The sequence below is a fragment of the Aethalodelphis obliquidens genome, unplaced genomic scaffold (genome assembly GCF_003676395.1).
Source record: "Aethalodelphis obliquidens isolate GAN/ISIS:26980383/991018 unplaced genomic scaffold, ASM367639v1 scaffold7, whole genome shotgun sequence".
Lineage (NCBI taxonomy): Eukaryota > Metazoa > Chordata > Mammalia > Artiodactyla > Delphinidae > Aethalodelphis > Aethalodelphis obliquidens.
Genome location: NW_020837951.1, coordinates 9,050,612 through 9,068,567, shown reverse-complemented (window position 1 = coordinate 9,068,567; position 17,956 = coordinate 9,050,612). Strand labels below are relative to the sequence as shown.

At 47.2% G+C, this 17,956-nt stretch overlaps 1 protein-coding gene across 5 annotated transcripts in view; it reads left to right on the top strand.

Annotated features, from left to right (window-relative positions):
* MVB12B (multivesicular body subunit 12B) overlaps positions 1-17,956 on the top strand; it is a 176,853-nt gene that overhangs the window by 99,353 nt on the left and 59,544 nt on the right. The window contains exon 8 of one of the 5 annotated variants that reach the window (XM_027104853.1): positions 513-13,347. The exons of the other annotated variants lie outside the window; for them this stretch is intronic. Within the exon in view, the coding sequence (XP_026960654.1) occupies positions 513-619 (107 nt within the window). The 3' untranslated portion in view covers positions 620-13,347. Of the gene's footprint in view, positions 1-512; positions 13,348-17,956 lie in introns of those variants that run through there. 5 annotated transcript variants of the gene reach the window in all.

The window sequence follows — 17,956 nt, the reverse complement described above, 5'->3', positions numbered from 1 at the left end:
GCAGGAACTTGGTCAGTCCTGGTTTCCTTTTTCAAAAAACTTACAAGCCTTATTACAGAATTGAGATTCATTAGGTGCCTGGCAGGGCAGGTGACTTGCTAAGAGCTGAGGAGACCCACAAACTTGACTCTGATTATACGGGGCCTCCAGTTGGGGGGCGTTTGTATATAAGGGGGAAATGGCAAATCGGTACCACTTACCAGCACATACCCTTAATGGTGAGTGATGTTTTGAACACGGGAACATGGCATTCATTCATGTACCATAATGAATCGGTTATTTGAAAGGTAATCTTTTTTCTAAAAATTGCAACTTCAGGTTACTAAACAGATGAAATAGAACAATGGTATAATTCGTGTCAGTATTAGTTTTTCTTGTTATGATCACGCCCTAATAGGTTTGGAAGTATAAGCAAAGGCCAGTCGTTCCATTTCTGGGTGGCGCTCCTGCTGGGGAAGGGGAAGGGGAAGGACGGGGATGTTCTCAAAGCCCTCATCCTGGCTTTTCTCCAGGAGCCAAGCTCCCCAGGGCAGCGGGAACGTGTTGTCGAAGAGAAGCATCTCCAGGGAGAATTTCTTTTGTGCGCTGGCTATTTCAGCAGAGTCGACAAGGAGCATAACAAGTGTGGAAAGATGACCTATTTTGTAGAAAAGCTGAATATTTCCCCAGATGCCTGGTGGCAGAGTGGTGCAAAATAGGTCTGTGAAATCCAGCAGGGCGGCCCCGTTCCCAATGCACATGAGGAGAGCTCAGTCACAGCAGATGACTTTTTTCCCCTCCAGCTCGCAAATCTTTTTCCAGCCACAGGGTTCGGCTGCCCCCACCGTACCTGGATTCTCTGATGGCTTTCCCAGCTGTTGACGTTTCTGCAGAGAAGGGCCCACAGAGTGAAATCTCCTCTGGTTTGGCAGGAATGTTCCTGTCTGCCTCTGGGCCACTGCTTCCTCGCCCCGCGGCTTTGATGAGGTGTTGTCTGGGTTCATTTCAGCTGTTAGTTTAGCAATACCGAGGTAACAGTCTCAAGACGCAGGGGAAGCCATTCAGAAACTTCCTGTTACGTTTGCGTAAGTGGCAGTCAATTGGATTTTATCTTCCAAACAGAGGTAGTCGAGGCTGTGGCCCAGGGCAGCAGGCAGCTCGGGCCTCCTTGGTGGTGGCAGCACCAGGGTGCCCCGCCAGGGTCCAGGACTGCTTTGTTGTGATGCCGCCAGGCGTGCCCTGCGGGACCCGCGGGCTCCGTAAGGCCGGCAGACTCAACACTGCGCAGTCGTGGTGCATGCAGCTGGGAGGCCTGCCCAGCGGCAGCCTGCCTGCGAGCCATTCTGGCTAAAAGGGAGCAGAAACCACGCCCCCGCCCCGTTCCAACAGTATCTGGCACTGAGTGGCATGTCTCAGTTTGGTATTGCGAAGTTAAGGTTTCAGTGGTTCACTCCAAAAACAGTCAAGGCAGCATGTGCCCCAGCCCCCAGCCCGTGCACAGTGCCCAAAGCCATGATGTCTGGCGCTCTGCTGGTAGTGGAACGAATCCCCAAACTGTTCTCCTCCCGAAGCAGCTCTGGCACACGTTCGCAGCGGGCGTCAGGCACTGAGCCTTTGGTGCGAACTCCTGGCCGACTCTGGTTCATTCCTGAAACCATCTGATCACTGCGCCCCTTGCTTGCGGTCCCTTCCTAAGATACGTAGGTTTCCAAACAATGTTATTAGAAGTTTGAAGAGCAGCCCACATTTAATTGGTACGTATGGTTATTAAAGTAATATATACTTTTAAGTGTTTTCCCAAGGGCATACCTGTTTTCCCAAGGGCTTATATTCCTTCTGTACCTTTCACTGAGACAGTTCATCCCTGTCCTGCCTGCAGAGGGAGAGACACTGCTCAGAGCTGCTGAGAGACCGGTGGACACAGCATGTAGCTCTGTCCCCAGCACACAGAGGTGCTCGTGAAATGGTTGTGGAAGGAAGTGGGGAGGAAGGAAAGCATTTAGCCTAGTGTCTGCCTTGCCTGGGAGTACCCTCTATGACCTCCGGGGCAGGTGATCGTCCTGATTTGCTGCTCCAACCCTATAGTGTCTGGGCCACCATCTCTGAGCAGCCCAGCCCATCTCTGCGCGGTGCTCCCGTGTTCAGCGGGGCTGTCTTACGGTATGTTCATATCCCTCCAGCCATCTGGGGTACCACGCGTCCCGTCAGCATTGCATGCCGACTGTTCTGCACTGTCCAGCCAGTGGGTAGTTCTCTCTTGCCCACAGGATTGGGGTGAGGAACATCGTGCTGAAATCCTGAGAAGCTTATTCCCTTCTCTGCCATCTTGTACCCTCATCAGAATGGCCATGAAGCACACCTTTGATCCTCACACCTCCTCTTCCAGGAATTTCTTCTGGAAAATACAAGATGTGCAAAAAGATTTATCCACAAGGGCGAGCACTGCTGCTTTTTAAATATAATACCCAAAAAAGGGGTGGGGGGGTGGATATCATAAATGTCTAAAATAAAAGCAAGTGGTTAAATTATGAAACATCCATACAGTGGCCTTAACTTTTCAAGCATCAGAAACAGTTCTGATTTAGATAAAAAGATGTGCATGAATGCTGTTAAGTGACAGCCAGGACGTGCAGTGTGATCTCGTTTTAAGAAGTATATCTAAAGGTCTGGGAAGGTACATGCCAAGGTGTTTATAGTGGTTTTCACTGGATTTTCCTGCTCTCCTTTCTGTTTCTTTGCGGTGTCTCCTTTTTCTGTGATCGCACATATTGCGCTCGAAAGAAGAAACAACATAGGACCGATGTTAACTTGTCACGCTCTTGGGAAGCCTTGCAGATTCCAGTGATCACCGTCTTTTCTGAGTGCTCACAAGTCTTTTGACTCATCATATGCTTTCAAATTCTAGTGGATATCACTTCCAGGCCACAGATCAATAACTGTCTTATTATCCCTTTTTGAGGACATGATTTTTTTCTGTTGTTCAGTCCCCTGGAACCTCCTGTCCACTGATGTTCCTCAGAGACCACTGACTTATCTTTTGTGCCCAGTGGCCCCCCAGACACCGACTGAGCTTGAAAGCACCAGGCTGCTCACCTTTCTTGCCCCTCAAATTCCCCATCACCATGTTATTCACTCCTTAGGGTTTGAGGATGGTTTTCTTTGAAAGAGTAGATGAAATAAAATGGTGGGCACCTGGTTTGTCTCACTCTGTAACCTGCATATAGTAGGGTTGGCAAACCACTGTTTAAATTGTCCTTACTTGTGATAAGTGGCAGCTCATGGGCTCATTCTTTCCTGGCGATGTTCTTATCGGTGTGTCTCCCTCAGTTACACGCCCTTAAGATCTTCTCCTGGGAGGACTTGCTGCAGGGCCATGTTGATTTCTCTAGATTCTGTCCCAAAGCCCCAGTTCCTAAGTTTCCTTGTCAGAACTTTTAGTGGCTGTTAGTTTTCTTTTAAAGAATATCTTCTCTCTCCTGAACATCTTTTACTTTAGTCCCAGATGATGGTATCCTCCCTTTTTGTTTCCTTATAATTTTTTTAGATGTTTAGGTGTCTGACCGTTTGCTCATTTCTCTTCCACCTATTCCAGAAAGATTTAAGGTAGCTGCAAAAATGCATGTAACAAAGTGAAAACGGAAGGGGAAAAGTAGGAGTGAATGAAAATACAGGATAGCAAAGTAGGGTGCAGCTGTGGGTGAGGCTTTGCATGAAGCAGAGATTCTGGATTTGGTTCTGAGTCAACAGTTCCTTACGGACAACCTAAAAATAAGCTGGTTGTTCGAGGAGAGCCTAACTATTCCTTTTGTGAATTTTTCTTCGTACAGAGGGCCCTGTAAGGTGCTGGGAACAGCCGCCTTTCCGTGAGTTTGATAAGGACAGACTGTATGCCCGTGTGAGGCAGATCCACTCATGTTTGAACCCCTAAAATGTTTGGAAGTTGAGTAAGATGTTTCTTTAAGAAATGCTCTTGTGCTGGGTGTCCTGTGCCTTAGAGGCTGGGGACCTCGGGGGACGTCAGGAAAGGGGAGATCCCCAACGTCCTGTCCAACCTGAGGGCCACCTGTGCCGAGGGTCCCTGTAACAAGCAGCTCAGCCCAGAGGCACCAGGATTGTTTTTTCCAACCTAGGAATGTCTTGTCAGCCACGAGGCAGGTTTTACTTAAGGAACAGGTGACAGTAGGTATGGGACACTACGCTGTAAGAGTCTTGTTTTTGTGGTGGTTATAAACTGATTTATAGCGCCATGTAAAGAATTTTTACCAAAGAACTTGTTTTTCTCCGTTTTGAAAAAAACTGACACAGTCGTATAGATTAGTACAGTAATAAAGCAGAGGCATATTAAAACCAGCATGTAATAAAACCAAACATCTCCAGCTCAGCCCACAGTTTCAGGATGAGCCACGTGCAGAAATGCGCTGAGGCCTCGTGGTGCAGGGAAGCACCTTTTAGCGCCTGACATCTTCATCTGTCCGTCAGCACCAGGCTGACCACGTGACTTATTTTCCACTTCGTCACTTTTGAGAGTGAAAGGGGCACAGAGTTGCATCAGGACAAAGCCGGAACCTGGAACCGACCCGGCAGACAGGGGCTGTGGTCACCTTGCCTTTAGTTTTTCTGTTTTCTTCAGGTTTTTTTTTGTTTCTGTTTTTGTTTCTGCTTTTGTTTTTTGATTGCTGGAAAAGCCAGCTTATTGCCCTGCACAGCTGTTGCCTCTTAAAAACCAGTCCCTTTTCAAGATGTTTGACATCAGGAAGCGTGTGAGAGTGGACAAGCTGGAGTCCATCGGCCAGCAGTTCAGCCACGACACTCGTGCAGAGAGAAGGAGAATTTTATCTGAAACACAGAACCCCGTACGAGCCGTGTAACTCTGACATCAGACCGGGAAAGCGCAAAGCAATTAAAAATAATTAATGATTTCTGAATATCAGCCTTCTCCATGCAGTTTTAATCTAGTCCTCATTTAAATTGGAAGATGGACATTTAATTATCAGTATTATGAAATTCATGATTTATATATTTCATCCAACTGGATAAAATTTCTGCCATCAGCCCTTCATCTTATTATGAAAGAAAATCTGTATATTTCACAGTGTGATCATTTAAAAACTCATCTGCAGCATACCCAACAACTGCAAACATATTTTCCTTTCATTTCTGATGATTACATTATTTCTGTCTTTTAATTAGGAAAAAAAAAATCTCACCTGGAATATCGGAAATAAACTTAATACTGTCATGGTCATAAAGCACTGCCGGGTCAGAAAATGAAGAGACCAAAGGACTAAAACAATAGGGTGTGTGAGAAATGCTGTTCTTTTCTGTGTAAGGTGTTCTAACAGACAGCTGCTCCACATGTCACGTTTATGCTGCAGAGTTTGCATGGGGAGTGAGTGTGTGTGTGTGTGTGTGTGTGTGTGTGTGTGTGTGTGTGTTTCTCCTTTTCCCATGCATGTGGGTGAGTGTCAGCCTGCGATTGGGTTGACAACCTCATAGGAGGGGAAGGGCCGCCAGCTTCTAGTGGGAGCCCCGGAGTAATGTGAATCGCCCTCTGCATTCGCAGGTACCCCTGTGGCCTCTGTCATTAATGGACATGTTCACGCGGCTTTTGTGGCCTTGAACTTCAGACCCCTCCTTTCCTTTATCCTCCGATGAGGATTTTCAGACTCACCTAGGACTGGTTGGAGAGGTGGGGGGTGAGCACGTGGGAGGGTGGCAGGGATCCGCGGGAGGAACGTCAGTTTGATGCAGGCCCAGATTATAGCATATGGGGAAAATTCCTCAACGAAGTGAAAAAATATTTATAATAACGGTGCTCAAGTCAAGGAGGAAATAAGTCCTTTTAAAGACATATAAATTTTTATCATCCCCTCTAACAGCCATTGCGTCCCTTGCCTATCCATCTATTCCTGCCCTGACAAAAAAGGAAAATAGAATAAGAAAAAGCAGAAATGAATGGGAGTGGGTGGGCACTTTATTGCATAGTGTATCTGTACATCCTGACGTAAAGGTGCGGGTGACAGGTGGCCAGGTTTGCTCTGTACACAACCATGTGTGTGCTGTCAGGCGCTCACACGCTGCCTTGTTTCGATTGATGAATTGCCTGCTTTCTTGATTAAACCTTCCGTCACTTAAGAAACAAAAAGCCTGTGTTTAGATGGCAGAGTGGGACACGTCAAAAAAATCTGTCTCCTTTACCTTTGTGCAGATGTTGGGCACAGACTGTAACATGTATTATTAAAATGAATGTGGCATTTACTGTGCATTATTCCTTTCCTGGGAGAAAGGACTGTAAATTATATGCTAATAATAAGCTTTAACCCTTTCGAAATGCGAAAGATTCAAGAGTGCAAATATTCATGGAGGCCTGGCTAATTGGACGTGCTTTCATACAGCCACCGTGGTCACTGGAGTTAATGAACGGTTTGTGCGGGCAGACACGCAGGGCACTTGGGAACTCGAGGTGCTCCGCTCTGCAAGTGCCTCTGCTAGGATTTTGCGGAGAGAGACCCTGAAACCCCTTGGCTGGGCTCTGGGTCACCTTACGACAGATGAGGTCCAGAGCCATGTCCAGTTCCCCCGGCGCATCTTCTGGACCTGAGCATCAGGCATGGTCCTCTGGTGTTCTCCTGTGTCCCCGCTTACGGGGCTGGCTGGGCTCGGGCCCGGCAGGTACCAGGTGTTGGTGCCTCGCACTTCCTGGACCTGGCTTATCAGTCCTCAGTCCAGTTGCCCAGGTGGCAGACTCATGTCCCCAAAGCACAGCCTCTCAGATCAGACCTTGCGTTCTTTCATACCTCACCTGCCTGGCGTTGGGGCTGTCAGTGGCCAGTCTCCACCTGTCCGGCGTCCCTTCCTCTGTGCCCAGCAGCCGAGGTCGCTCCCCGTGTCCTCATCTTTGTGTCTTTCTGTGCATCTGCCCCTGCCAGTCCCGTGGCCCAGGTGGCCCCATCGTCTCTTCTCCTTTCCTCTGCTGACCCATGCTTGAAGCCCTGCTCCTACACTACCTCTTCATGAAGCTTGTCTGCGTCCCTTCCAGTTGGGGCTGCTGGTCTCCTCCCACACTGCTTTGTGTTAGAGCGATCTCACCTGGGAGCACTCTGAGGCAGCAGAGGCTATGTTTAGAAGAGACGATGGAGGCTGTCTTCAATCCTTTTTGAATCCATGCGGTTGTAATTAAAGGCAAAGAGACCAGAACGACTGTTCACTTCCCTGTTCATTCAGCAGACAGCGCTGCCGTGTGCCAGGCCCCGTGTTCCCTCTTCGAGGGAAGCGTGGGGAAGAAGGTTCAGCATGTGACTGACGGGGCGTTTGGGGTCAGAAGCACGTGGGGCCATCGCACAGAGCCACTGTGAATGGCCGCACTGCACGACGCACGTGAATGGCTCCTGGCTGGAGCTGTGCAAGGGCCCTGCGTTACGTTACCCTGGGCAGGTCACTCAATGCTAGTTATTCACCCCTGGAAAATAATACAGTAACCGCCCACTAGCTTCCCAGGATTGCTGAGAGGATCCAGGATATAGAAGAGTGTGTTATAAATCAGGAGGCAGTGCGGGAACGTCACTTCCCTCCCTACTCGCCTCCCCTGCAGGGCTGTGATCAGAGTCGGAGCCCAAAGGTTGGATGAGGATTGCCGCTCAGGACACACTGGCTCATCTTGGCCCCGCGCTCCCTTGTATGATTTTATCTGTGAGATTTTACTTCTCAGCAGTCAGAGCGCTCTGAGTGCTCAGCGAAAACATCTTCCTCAGGCCAGAGAAACTTGCAGCAAAGGCTCTGGCAGGGCTCGGCTCGGCACCCCCTGGAAACCGAGGCCCACTGTCACGCATCGTCACTTAGACGTTGGCAGCTCTCCGTGCCAGGCAGCCCATGAACCCTTCTCGGGAAGGTGACAGGATGCTGGCTTGAGGGCAGGAAGGAAAGACGCCCTTGGCAGAGTGAGCTGGCGACTTTCCATAAAATCTTCCAACGTGCCTTTGGTGTCTTTGGAGGAAAAGTGCTGCTGGGCTGGCCGCCTTCCGCTCCAGGCCTTCATTTCTGCTTTTCCTGTGCTCCACCGGCAGGAGAAAGTTACGACTTCTTCCAGTTTCGTCATCGTGAAAAATAAAAATATTATTAGGTGACAGATACTTCAGTGCTCTTAAAAGGTGGCCACGCCCTGCTGTGCCTTCAGTCTCGCTTCGGTTTTTAGGCACGGCGGAGTGTAGGCGGCGTTGGTTTAATGGGCCACGTCCCCCTCTTAAATCCTCGAGTGAGGCAGCGGAGAGGCAGTGGGAAGAGCCGGGTGCAGGCCCAGCCTCTCCTGCTGGCTAGCCCAGTGATGGCAGGCTCGGCACCACGCGTTTCTGGATCTAAATGCCCACGTCTCTCGACATCAGTAATTGTAATAACAACATCAGTGATTCAAATGTAACTGTAGTTCAGCTAATACTTTTTGGAAGTTTCCTCTGTGTCAACCACTGTCTAGTATCTAAGGTAGGGGTGGTAACACCCACCTCCCAGGGCTGGGGTTGTGTGGGAAGGAGCCTGTGTGTTTTTCGGGTTGGGATACCTGAGTTGTTACTAGCAAATGTGTACTTACTCCAGACTTCAGAGAAATTCCATCCAAACGCTGTCTTGACTATAAACTTCCCAGACACGGACAGTTAGAGAAAAACCAACTTTCTGACACCTTTCTCCCTGCATGCTTACCTTCTTTGTCTAGTTTTTAAGCAGAAATATGCCTCCATTTCCCCATCGTAATTCCCTTCCTGGCAGGCAGCGTGATTGTGGTCCTTTCTGAAGGCCTAGCCAGAGAAATGCTGAAAACAAAGGGAAGACGCTTAATCCCAGCTCTTCATCTGCTCTTAGCACTTCTTCAGAGGTTTTCTCTGGGGCGAATGAAGTCGTCAGGTTTACCGAACACTCCTGCCTAGGAGCAGCTTATATCGGATTAGCCCTTTGTTCCTTTTTCTATCTCTGTCTCTCCCTGTGTCGCAATAATAGACTGTCAGCTGAGAGGGGGAAATGATACAATTAAGGGAAATTCTTTAAACACATTGAGGGAGCTGAAGTTGTTTTTGCTTTTATTAAAATGGATTGCATTCATTTATTTTAATAATACCTAGCCTTCTTCTAGCACTTACTGTGTACAGACTCTGGAGTAAGCCCTTTCCATGCGTTCCCAACAAATCCTTGCCAAGAAAACCTTCAGGATTTGTACTGTTACCACTACTGTCCCTATTTTACAGATACAGCACAGCTGCCAGCGTTGCTGAGTTCCTACGTTCAAGCCTTGTTTCAAGCCGCATAAAATAAGTATCTTTATTTTACAGGTGGAGAAATTGAGGTTTGAGAGAGTGATTTGCCCCCAGTTACACTGCCAGTGAGCGGGAGGGCTGAGATTCAAGCCCATCCAGACCCTAAGTTCCCAGCCCCCGCCTGGAGGACGCTCCTTCTGGCTGTGGACCATTTCCCTGCCTTTGTCAACTGAAGTTGGAAGGACCCACACACCCAGAGTGGCTCACGGTTTATTAGGTCTCAGTGTTGTTTCAACCTCAGATGGTCCCCGGCCCCTCATCTCTGGGACCGCATCAGAGTGAGGCCTTTGATCCTTGACTGGCAATGACCCCCCAGTCCGCAGGGCACTGCCAAGAGCGGTGTGGCTCCTATTGGCCATTGCTGGGCAGAACGGTGAAGAGGTGAGCACACAGCCCCTCACTTGAAGCTGAGTGACCTTAGGCAAGCGGGTTCACCTTTCTGGGCCTCAGTTTCCTTGTCTGTTAAATGGGAATGGCAGTGGTTTGTAGTGAAGATTAGAACCGTGCCTGGTACGTGGAAGGTGCTATAGATGTGTTGATTATGATTGTAATTATTCCACAGCACCTCCCTCCCACCCCTTCTCAGATTCTTTTCCAACCAGGAAAGGGAATACTCCAGATGCTTCAAGGAACCTCCTCTCCATCAGTAGGCAAGGCTACTGCTGGTCTTGTGTCAGAGACGGAGACCTTTGTCGGGGGGTGGGGTGGGGTGCGGAGCTCTGGGCACCTGGATGTCCCCTTGCTGTGGCCTTCCATCAGCCCTGTGGTGGCAGTGGGCAGCGCAAACAGACCATTTCACACCTTGGGACTGAAGTGTAGGCGTCTTCTTGCCCTGTCCCAACTTCCCGGACCCTGCCCACAATAGGCCTCTTATTTGAACTGACAGTCACCTCAGTGCCATCCGCTTTGAAGCTTCGTTCTCTAGATTGGGCCTCCTAAGGTGCCAGCCTCTGCTGAGGTCACTGAGCCATTCCAGACCCTGTGCGACCCTCTCCTGAGCTCCTGGTCGCAGCTCCCGTCCTGCTGGCCCCACTGCCTAGGTTCTCCTGCTCTCCCGCGTGGCCCAGCTCCCAGGCTCCAGCCTGGCTGACTTATGACGGTAGTCACAGGGGATCAGCTTCTAGGTGAGCGTCTTTAAACTTAGTGAGTAAAGGTGTGGGCGTCGGCAGAACTCAGGGAGAGGTTGGATGGCTGTACGGAATTCGGTGATGAGATCAGGAGTTATCCTCTCTGTCCGTCACACAGGATGTCAGGACGAATGCATTTAACTGCTAACATTAGGACAAAAGACAGTCTGATCTGTTTTGTAGCAGTGAAGCCACCTTCCCTCTGGACAGAATACCTGAATCCATCCATTTTTGTGCAGTTGGTGTTTGTGTCCTGAATACCCAATGCTTTCTTCCCTCTTTTTATAAATGGCCGGTGGTGGTCTTAACCTTTTATGTTTAAAAACACAGTCTTCACTGCTCCAGCCTAGGGTTTGGACAGGATGTATTTATCACACACCCCGGAGAACGAGGCTCCTTACTCCTCAGATTTGTGTTTCGATCGTCTCAGACGGTGAGTGAGGCAGAACTGTCCTCCAAGCTTGAGATCCTTTGTTTAGAGCAGTTTCTCGCGCCTGGCTTGTTTCACAGTGTGAACGATCTCATGATCCACTGGCGAGGCAACGTCCATAATGTTGAAGGAGAGAGGAAAGCGTGCCTCGTTGGCCCCAAGCATTGCTCCTGGTGACACGCTTAGAAGCACTTAATCGCCTCCTATCTGGAGGCCATAAACGCACCCATCTTTCTGTTCCGTTGCCTCCTGTGTTTACCTTACATATGCCCTGTGCTAACAAAATGTCAGTGTCACTCCTGTCAGGGGGTCCTTTGGCTCACGAATTACACAGGCCCTCCTCACCCTTCTTCTGCCAAAGGTGGTTGGACCTTGTATAGGCCCAGCGTGGGCAGCTTCTTCGGCCGTAAGCCTCTTGGCTATTCATGCTGCTTGTAAGCTTTGGCCGTCTGACGGGTTTCCCGGTTCTAATAAGGGCGACCTGTCTTTCGTTACGACGTCTTGTTCAGTGCTCAGTTCTCTGCTGGAGTCCAGGGTCCGTCCCAGGAGGTTAGGACCACGCGCCCCATTCACTGGTGTGCGTCCAAGCAGGGCCCGGCCCGCGGGAGGCGCTCGGTGATATTGGTCGTCGGATTGCTTCTTGAAATCCACCCTTTGTATCCGCCCTTCCCAGCTGCGTGACTTTGGACAATTTGTGTAACATTTCATTCGTCTCCTCTTCTGAATCTTGAGGATTAGGGATCATGGATGTGAAGTGCCTTGTGCTGAGCGGGCCCCGCAGAGATGGCAGCTGAATGGCTGTCGCAGACACTGTCGTTCCAGGGAGCGCTGGGCTTAGTCACCTGCAGTAAGACCCCCACCTCCACCCCGCCTAAAATACCATCAGGAGGGGCAGCTGGTCCACTAGGCAGGGCCAGAGGAGAACTCACAGCTCACACCTGGAGGGACCCTGCCCAGTTCAGGGGGCTTCTTGGTGTCATATAAGACCAACCCCCCATCCTAGCTCAGAAATGGGTAATTGCATGAGATGTAAGTTTGTTACTGGGTAAAACAATTTAAAAGAGAACATCTCAACATTTAAATGAGCCTCCAGTTTTCCCCTTCCCTTCTCATCGAATCAGCTCCGACTGAGAAAGGAGCATATCCGTGCTCAGCCCTCTAAACACTTTGACTTCTTTCTTCTTTGCCTTTTGGTTTGTGGCTCTTTCTTTCCTGCCCCTGTCATCCCAGGACCCTTGAGCCAGAGTCCTTACGTAACTGTGAGCCAGGACTTGCTTTCAGGGTCCATGAGAGTCACGCCACCCACCGAGCACATCATGAAGGCTTCGCTGCGCTCCAGAGCTGCTGCCAGGCCGGGTGCCGGCTCCAGGGCTTGTGCCGAGGGCTGGCTCGGCAGCCACAGGACACACCATGCACTGAAGACGATCTTTCTTGGGGTTTGGGAGAACAGTTTAAACAACTTTCTTAGATGTCCCCATCTTAGGGGAGGAAGCCAGGGTATCTATCGATGCTAAGGGACTGCTCCTTTCTTCAGACTACATTTTTTTTAAAAGATATTGTATCTTTTATTTGGATTTAATGAGGACAGACATTTTAATCAGAGGTTAGTCATTTATTTTTGCAAACTATTGTTTTGATTCATCATTTTTGCAGATAATTAAATGGTTCAGTTGGCACAGTGTGTCTACTTTATTAAAACAGGTAATTTTGGGAAAAAAGAGAGAGAGATGCTATTTTTTGGATCACTGCACAAGAATTGCTTTTATCTTCATCTTTGAGCATAGTTTCTGGTTGTTTTGCCAAAAGGCTCTCTCACGTTCAAGCATTTGGTGTCCTCTCTGGTCTGGGGGGGGCTTGCCCTTGAATGATTGGGGTGTTAGCCTCTATGCCCTTTGAACCGGGAGGTGAAGCATAAATTCTGTGCTGTTACCTTTTAGAAAGACTCTTAGGTTTTAATTGGATTGGGGAAAAGAGCCTACAAGTTATGAACTTTGCAGAGCAGCAGTTTTTATGCTAAAAACAGATTAATTGTAGCCCTCGCAGTGGGTGGAGTTTAAAAGTCAATTACTGCTTGTCCTATTATAATTTACACACCTAGGATTTGAAAAAGTCTGTCACTTGGTATAAAAATGAAAAGGTTACGTGTACTGGTTTGAGTATTCCTGTGACTTTTCATTTGTAAATGCTTTAACTACACATATTTGTGTGTGTGCAACTTGTAGCTGCGGAGTTCTAATACTACTACAGCCGTGAGCAGGATTCTTCAGGAAGAGTAACCTTTAAGATTTCATTCTTTACATCCGTAACCGCTTGGAATATAGTCCTTTGTCTGGCGGTTCATTCCACTTGTAGGCACCGTGGCAGCCCCTGCAGGGCCTTGGGGACACTCCACTCCCGGGTCATGAACCAGTGAGGGACGGCCCTTCAGGGGTCAGTTTTTTAAAAACAAATTGCTCACGACGTTTGCCTTCTTTGATTTGCCCATGTTTGCATCCTGAATCCGTTAATTCACTCATTGAATTTTATTTATTTTATTTTAGGATTATTTTAGGATTTATTTTAGGTGGACCAATTAAAACTTCGGAAGCTAATTTTTTGCTGAGTAGCGTGGACCTCTGGAAGCACAGTTTATAATACAGCTTCTGCCCTTTCCCACCGAGAGCTGTCTGATCGTGCTGCAATCCCTGGTGCTCAGAGTACAGAACCACTGTCCTTTGTCCTCCCGTCCCGGGAAGCTGCTGTGTGGGTGGGTGTCTCCGGGCCTCCGTTGTTTTATGGGGAACTGGCAAGTCTGAAAAGCCCAGCCCAGCCCGGGAGTGGCTCGCACGATTTGTTTCCTTGCATAAACCCCATAGTTTAATATTTTTTAATAGGAAGCTGCTGTGTAGTTGGGATATTTAAACAGTTATTAACCGAATGACAATTAACAGATTGCATAGACAGATTTTCTTTTGAAAACCTCTGAAATTGAGTACAGTTTGCAAAACTATCACGACCTAGTAATGACAATGAATTTTGATTTCCCGGAACTGATATTAGACTCCTTATTAAACTATGTGCATCTGCTTTTAATTTACTCCAAATAATTGGAAAATGCAATGAAGCTTTCCAATTAAAGCACGGCTTTATGCTGTTTAATAATACCCCCATAATATTATAGCTTATGAAGTGACAGGTGAGTTGGTGTATGAATAAAACATAAAGCCAGCAATAAGGGACAGAAAACCGGAGACAGTTGTGGGGATTTTAAATGCTGGATGTAATTTGCATATATTAATCTCTTCTTTTCAGCCTTATCAGGCGTTCTTCAGTATTTGAAGTTAAAATAGCGTTGACAGGCGGGAGTACGCTTAGTTTTTTCAAGGATTTATTACTTGTATAATTTCTGATCTTTAATAAGCAGATATGACTGATCCTCATAGTTCTATAGAACTTGGTTAATTGTTCCAGATGGCGTGTACTGATTATGCAAAATTACTTTTCACACCATTTTTTTTGTGATGGAGTTTGGAGTAAAATTAAATTTTTTATAGCCTTCTTATCATGCTGTTTTACAGTGGTTTTTCCACAGAAGTTGAATTTAATCTACTATATTACATTGACCAGCACAGTTATTCTAATGTAGCATTTTGTGATTTGACAAAGAATAATAGAACACATTGCTCATTGTTCATTACTGTGTCCCTAATAAAAAGGAGCTCCTGTGTATAGCACATAGCTGTTATTTATGAAGAATGCCTAATTCATACAGTTAAAAATGCAAAATTGTACCATGTCGTAGTTCCTTTTGGGGAGAGAATATCTGGGAGAAGCAAATGGAAACAGGCTTGTTGCCACAGATTTTACATGCTGGAGGAGGGGTCTTCTTTTAATGACCAGAGTGTTTAAATTGTGCTACTTTCTTCTTCTGTGAAGGAGAAAAAAAAAGCCGAGATAATCTCATTCTATTAAGAGAGGTGTCACCAGTTGACTTGTCTGGATTTACATAATCCCAGAAGTCTTTCATAATTGAATAGCATATATAAAAGGTGGTTATACTCTGGTATAAAGTATCCAAAAAAAAGTCTAAAAAGCTCCAATGATAATTCGTCTCTTAACGTTTTCTACAGCGTTAATTTTTGCAAAGCATCTTGGCGCTGGTGTCAGATCCAAGTCCAGGCTCTGCGTGCTACCGGGTGACATTAATCTAGGCTTATCCCTGTCCAGGTTCTCAGATAACATTCTCTCTACAGTTCAGCTGGTAGTGGGATATGATGGACTCAACAGATGCACCCCAAAATGAGATTGTAAGGCTCTTATCTTGATACAGGGGTAGATGCAGTTTCTTTCCTTTGGGAGAACTCCCAAGAGCAGGGGGAAGCGGATAGATTTTTCTGTTGCATGAAGAATCCTGTTTGGGTGCATAGTATTTTAAATACAGTACATAAAGAAGAAAAGCATTTCTAATGGATATAATCTGAAGTTTGACTTGTTTTCAAGAGGCCGCTGGGTAATAAGTCTTATCAGGATTTTTATAGACTCGGGATATACATTTCTATTTCAGATGGAGTAGAATCCCTCATACAGAGAGACTCGCAGATCTTTCTGTGGCCCGACTGCTTGCTCTGGGCAGTTAGTTCAGTTCTGGGCATCAGCACCTCACACCCACCGCCGTCCTCCCGCAGGCCCTGAGAATGCTTCCTTGTTTGAACAGACTTGAGGTGGATTTGGATCTGTTTAAAAGGTTCAATCCCCTTAACCCTGGGGGAATCAAACTTTTTAAAAAAATATCCTTCTACTAGCAACACTGATTGCTCTTCACAGCGAGGGCCCCGGAGTAGAAGCAGGACTTCACTGATGCCTCCATGACAGGCTCAAGGGAAACAGACAAACAGAAGGTTGCAGACCTCAGAGGTCAGAGGACGTCTGTCCAGCTGTCTGCTGAGGGTGGGAGCACACGGTGCGGGGCAGGGGTGCTGTCTGGGAGCGTGGGCTCTGCAGAGGGCCCAGGAAAACAGATTCAGTTAGCTGCCCAGATGTTACCACTGCCAGTGTTGTGTAGATTGTACTGTATTCTGGTCTTCAAAATATTTTCGGTTAAGGTCTACTTTGTATCTAGTCTAGTTGCGAAGGAAGTTAAATGGTAAGGTAAATATATTTGGCTGCCTGTAGTACTGGAATGACTAATTAAACCAAGCATAAAGAAATGTGATTTGGAGCCCAGAGCGCTTTCAATAAGCAGTACTAACTAAATTCTGTATTTGCTGTACCTCCAGAGTACTTCAAACGCTTCAAACCTTTCGCATGCCCTCTTTTGTAAACTCAAAATGTATTTTGTGAAAATGAAAATTATATGAGAAAGAGAATGCATAAATCAGACATGATTAAAAATATTTGTTCTAACGCAGCAATAATTTCGTAGTAATGCTTTCATCAGTATAGCTTAAGGCTACATTAAGTGGACAGACTTTATATGGGTTCTCTAATTTTAATCTTCAAAATGCTATCTAATGTCTCATTAAGACTTGCATATAATGTATCTTAAGTACAGTCATTAAATATAGTTTAGGGAGATTTATGTTCAGATATTGCTTAAAGATGTTTTAATAGGCCCATTTACTCTGATGATATTAATGAGCTCTTAATACAGACTAAGCTTCTAAAACTAATGGTAACGACTCCAGCCTGAACACAACAATTTGGGCTTAGAACCTGGTTTGCACAAGAGCCCCCAGGTCAGCCCTGCTGACACGCAGAGTCAGGGCAGACCCTCTGTGGAGCCTTAAGTTTTGGAAAACAGTCTCCCCTGACTTGGTCTGACTGCTGACCCAGACGACTCCCTCCTTCTGCCAGCCCTGAGCACAGCCCCACACCGTGCACAGGACATGTGCTAATTTGGCCAAATCGTCTGTCTCCAAGGTCATCTGAGTGGCGTCGACGCCCTTGGCGGTATCGTTGGGGCACGGGAGGGTTAAAGTGGGCTGTTGCTGTGCTTCTCCTGGAAGCATCTGCCAGGTGAGGTGTGCACAGCCTGGCAGCGTTACGTGAACAGCTTCGATCTGCCGTAAGTGAACTGTAAAAGGTCGCGTGGGTGTGCTTTCGTAGGCATTCCTAGTGACTGAAATATACATAATAAAGTGGTCCTGCAAATTCAAAATTGGAAAGAAAAACCCAGCCCACCAGAGTCTCTGTGTGCCCCGCGCTTGTGCACAGTCATTCCCCAGGCCCCACTTCCAGGCGTGTCACAAAAAAATCTCTGTTGGTATTTCTTTTTCTTTCAGAGAAATGTTGAAAAGCACTTTTTTTTGGGGGGGGAGGTGGTTTACAATTATTTTAGGGGAAGAAAAAAAAAGAACCTATGAGTTCAGAGACTTTTCTAATTACTAAATTGGTTTGTTATAAAAAGATAATAGCAAATTTCTTCTTTTCATAATTGGACATTTCTTCCCTGTAGGCTAATGCATGCACGGCCCCTGCGTGCACAATAAGTTGTGCTTCTGAAAAGCCATAACTAGCTAATAACAGCTACAGTGTCATCAGAGAGTAATGGTGTGCTGATTAGCATAATTAATGACAAATGGTGGTGCAGAATTGGTGGATTGGTTTAGCGGATGATGAATGCGGCGAGGCCTGGGCTGGGACCTGCCAGCTAGGCCTCGCTGGCTGTCAGCCCTTCTGTTCTCGCGGAGGCAGCCCTCATTAGTCACGATGGGAGGTGCCAGTTTGTATTCTGTTTGGAGCACAGAAAACTTAATAATCCAAGCAAATGTGGCTTTCCCATTTTCCTCTGTTTTTACTCCCAAAACTCTCTTCTCGCCCGTTCCCACTGTGGCTGGTCCATGAGCACACAGGTCCTTCGAGACGCTGCCCTGATCCTTGAAGGGGGAACACAAGGTAGCGTAGTGGAGGGACACGTGTTGCCCGGCTCTCCTCTGACCATAGATGAATTACTTCTGCTAGGAGGACTTCTGCTTGTGACTCTGTTTATCTGGGTATTTATAAGGGGAAAAGAAATGAACTGGGTAAGCTATACATTCTGTCCTGAAATCAGACGAGCACATTTATCTTTGAGTTGATTAATCAGACCTAATTTGCATTCTCAAATGAGACTGATAAAAATGGATTTACCTTTTAACCTTTAG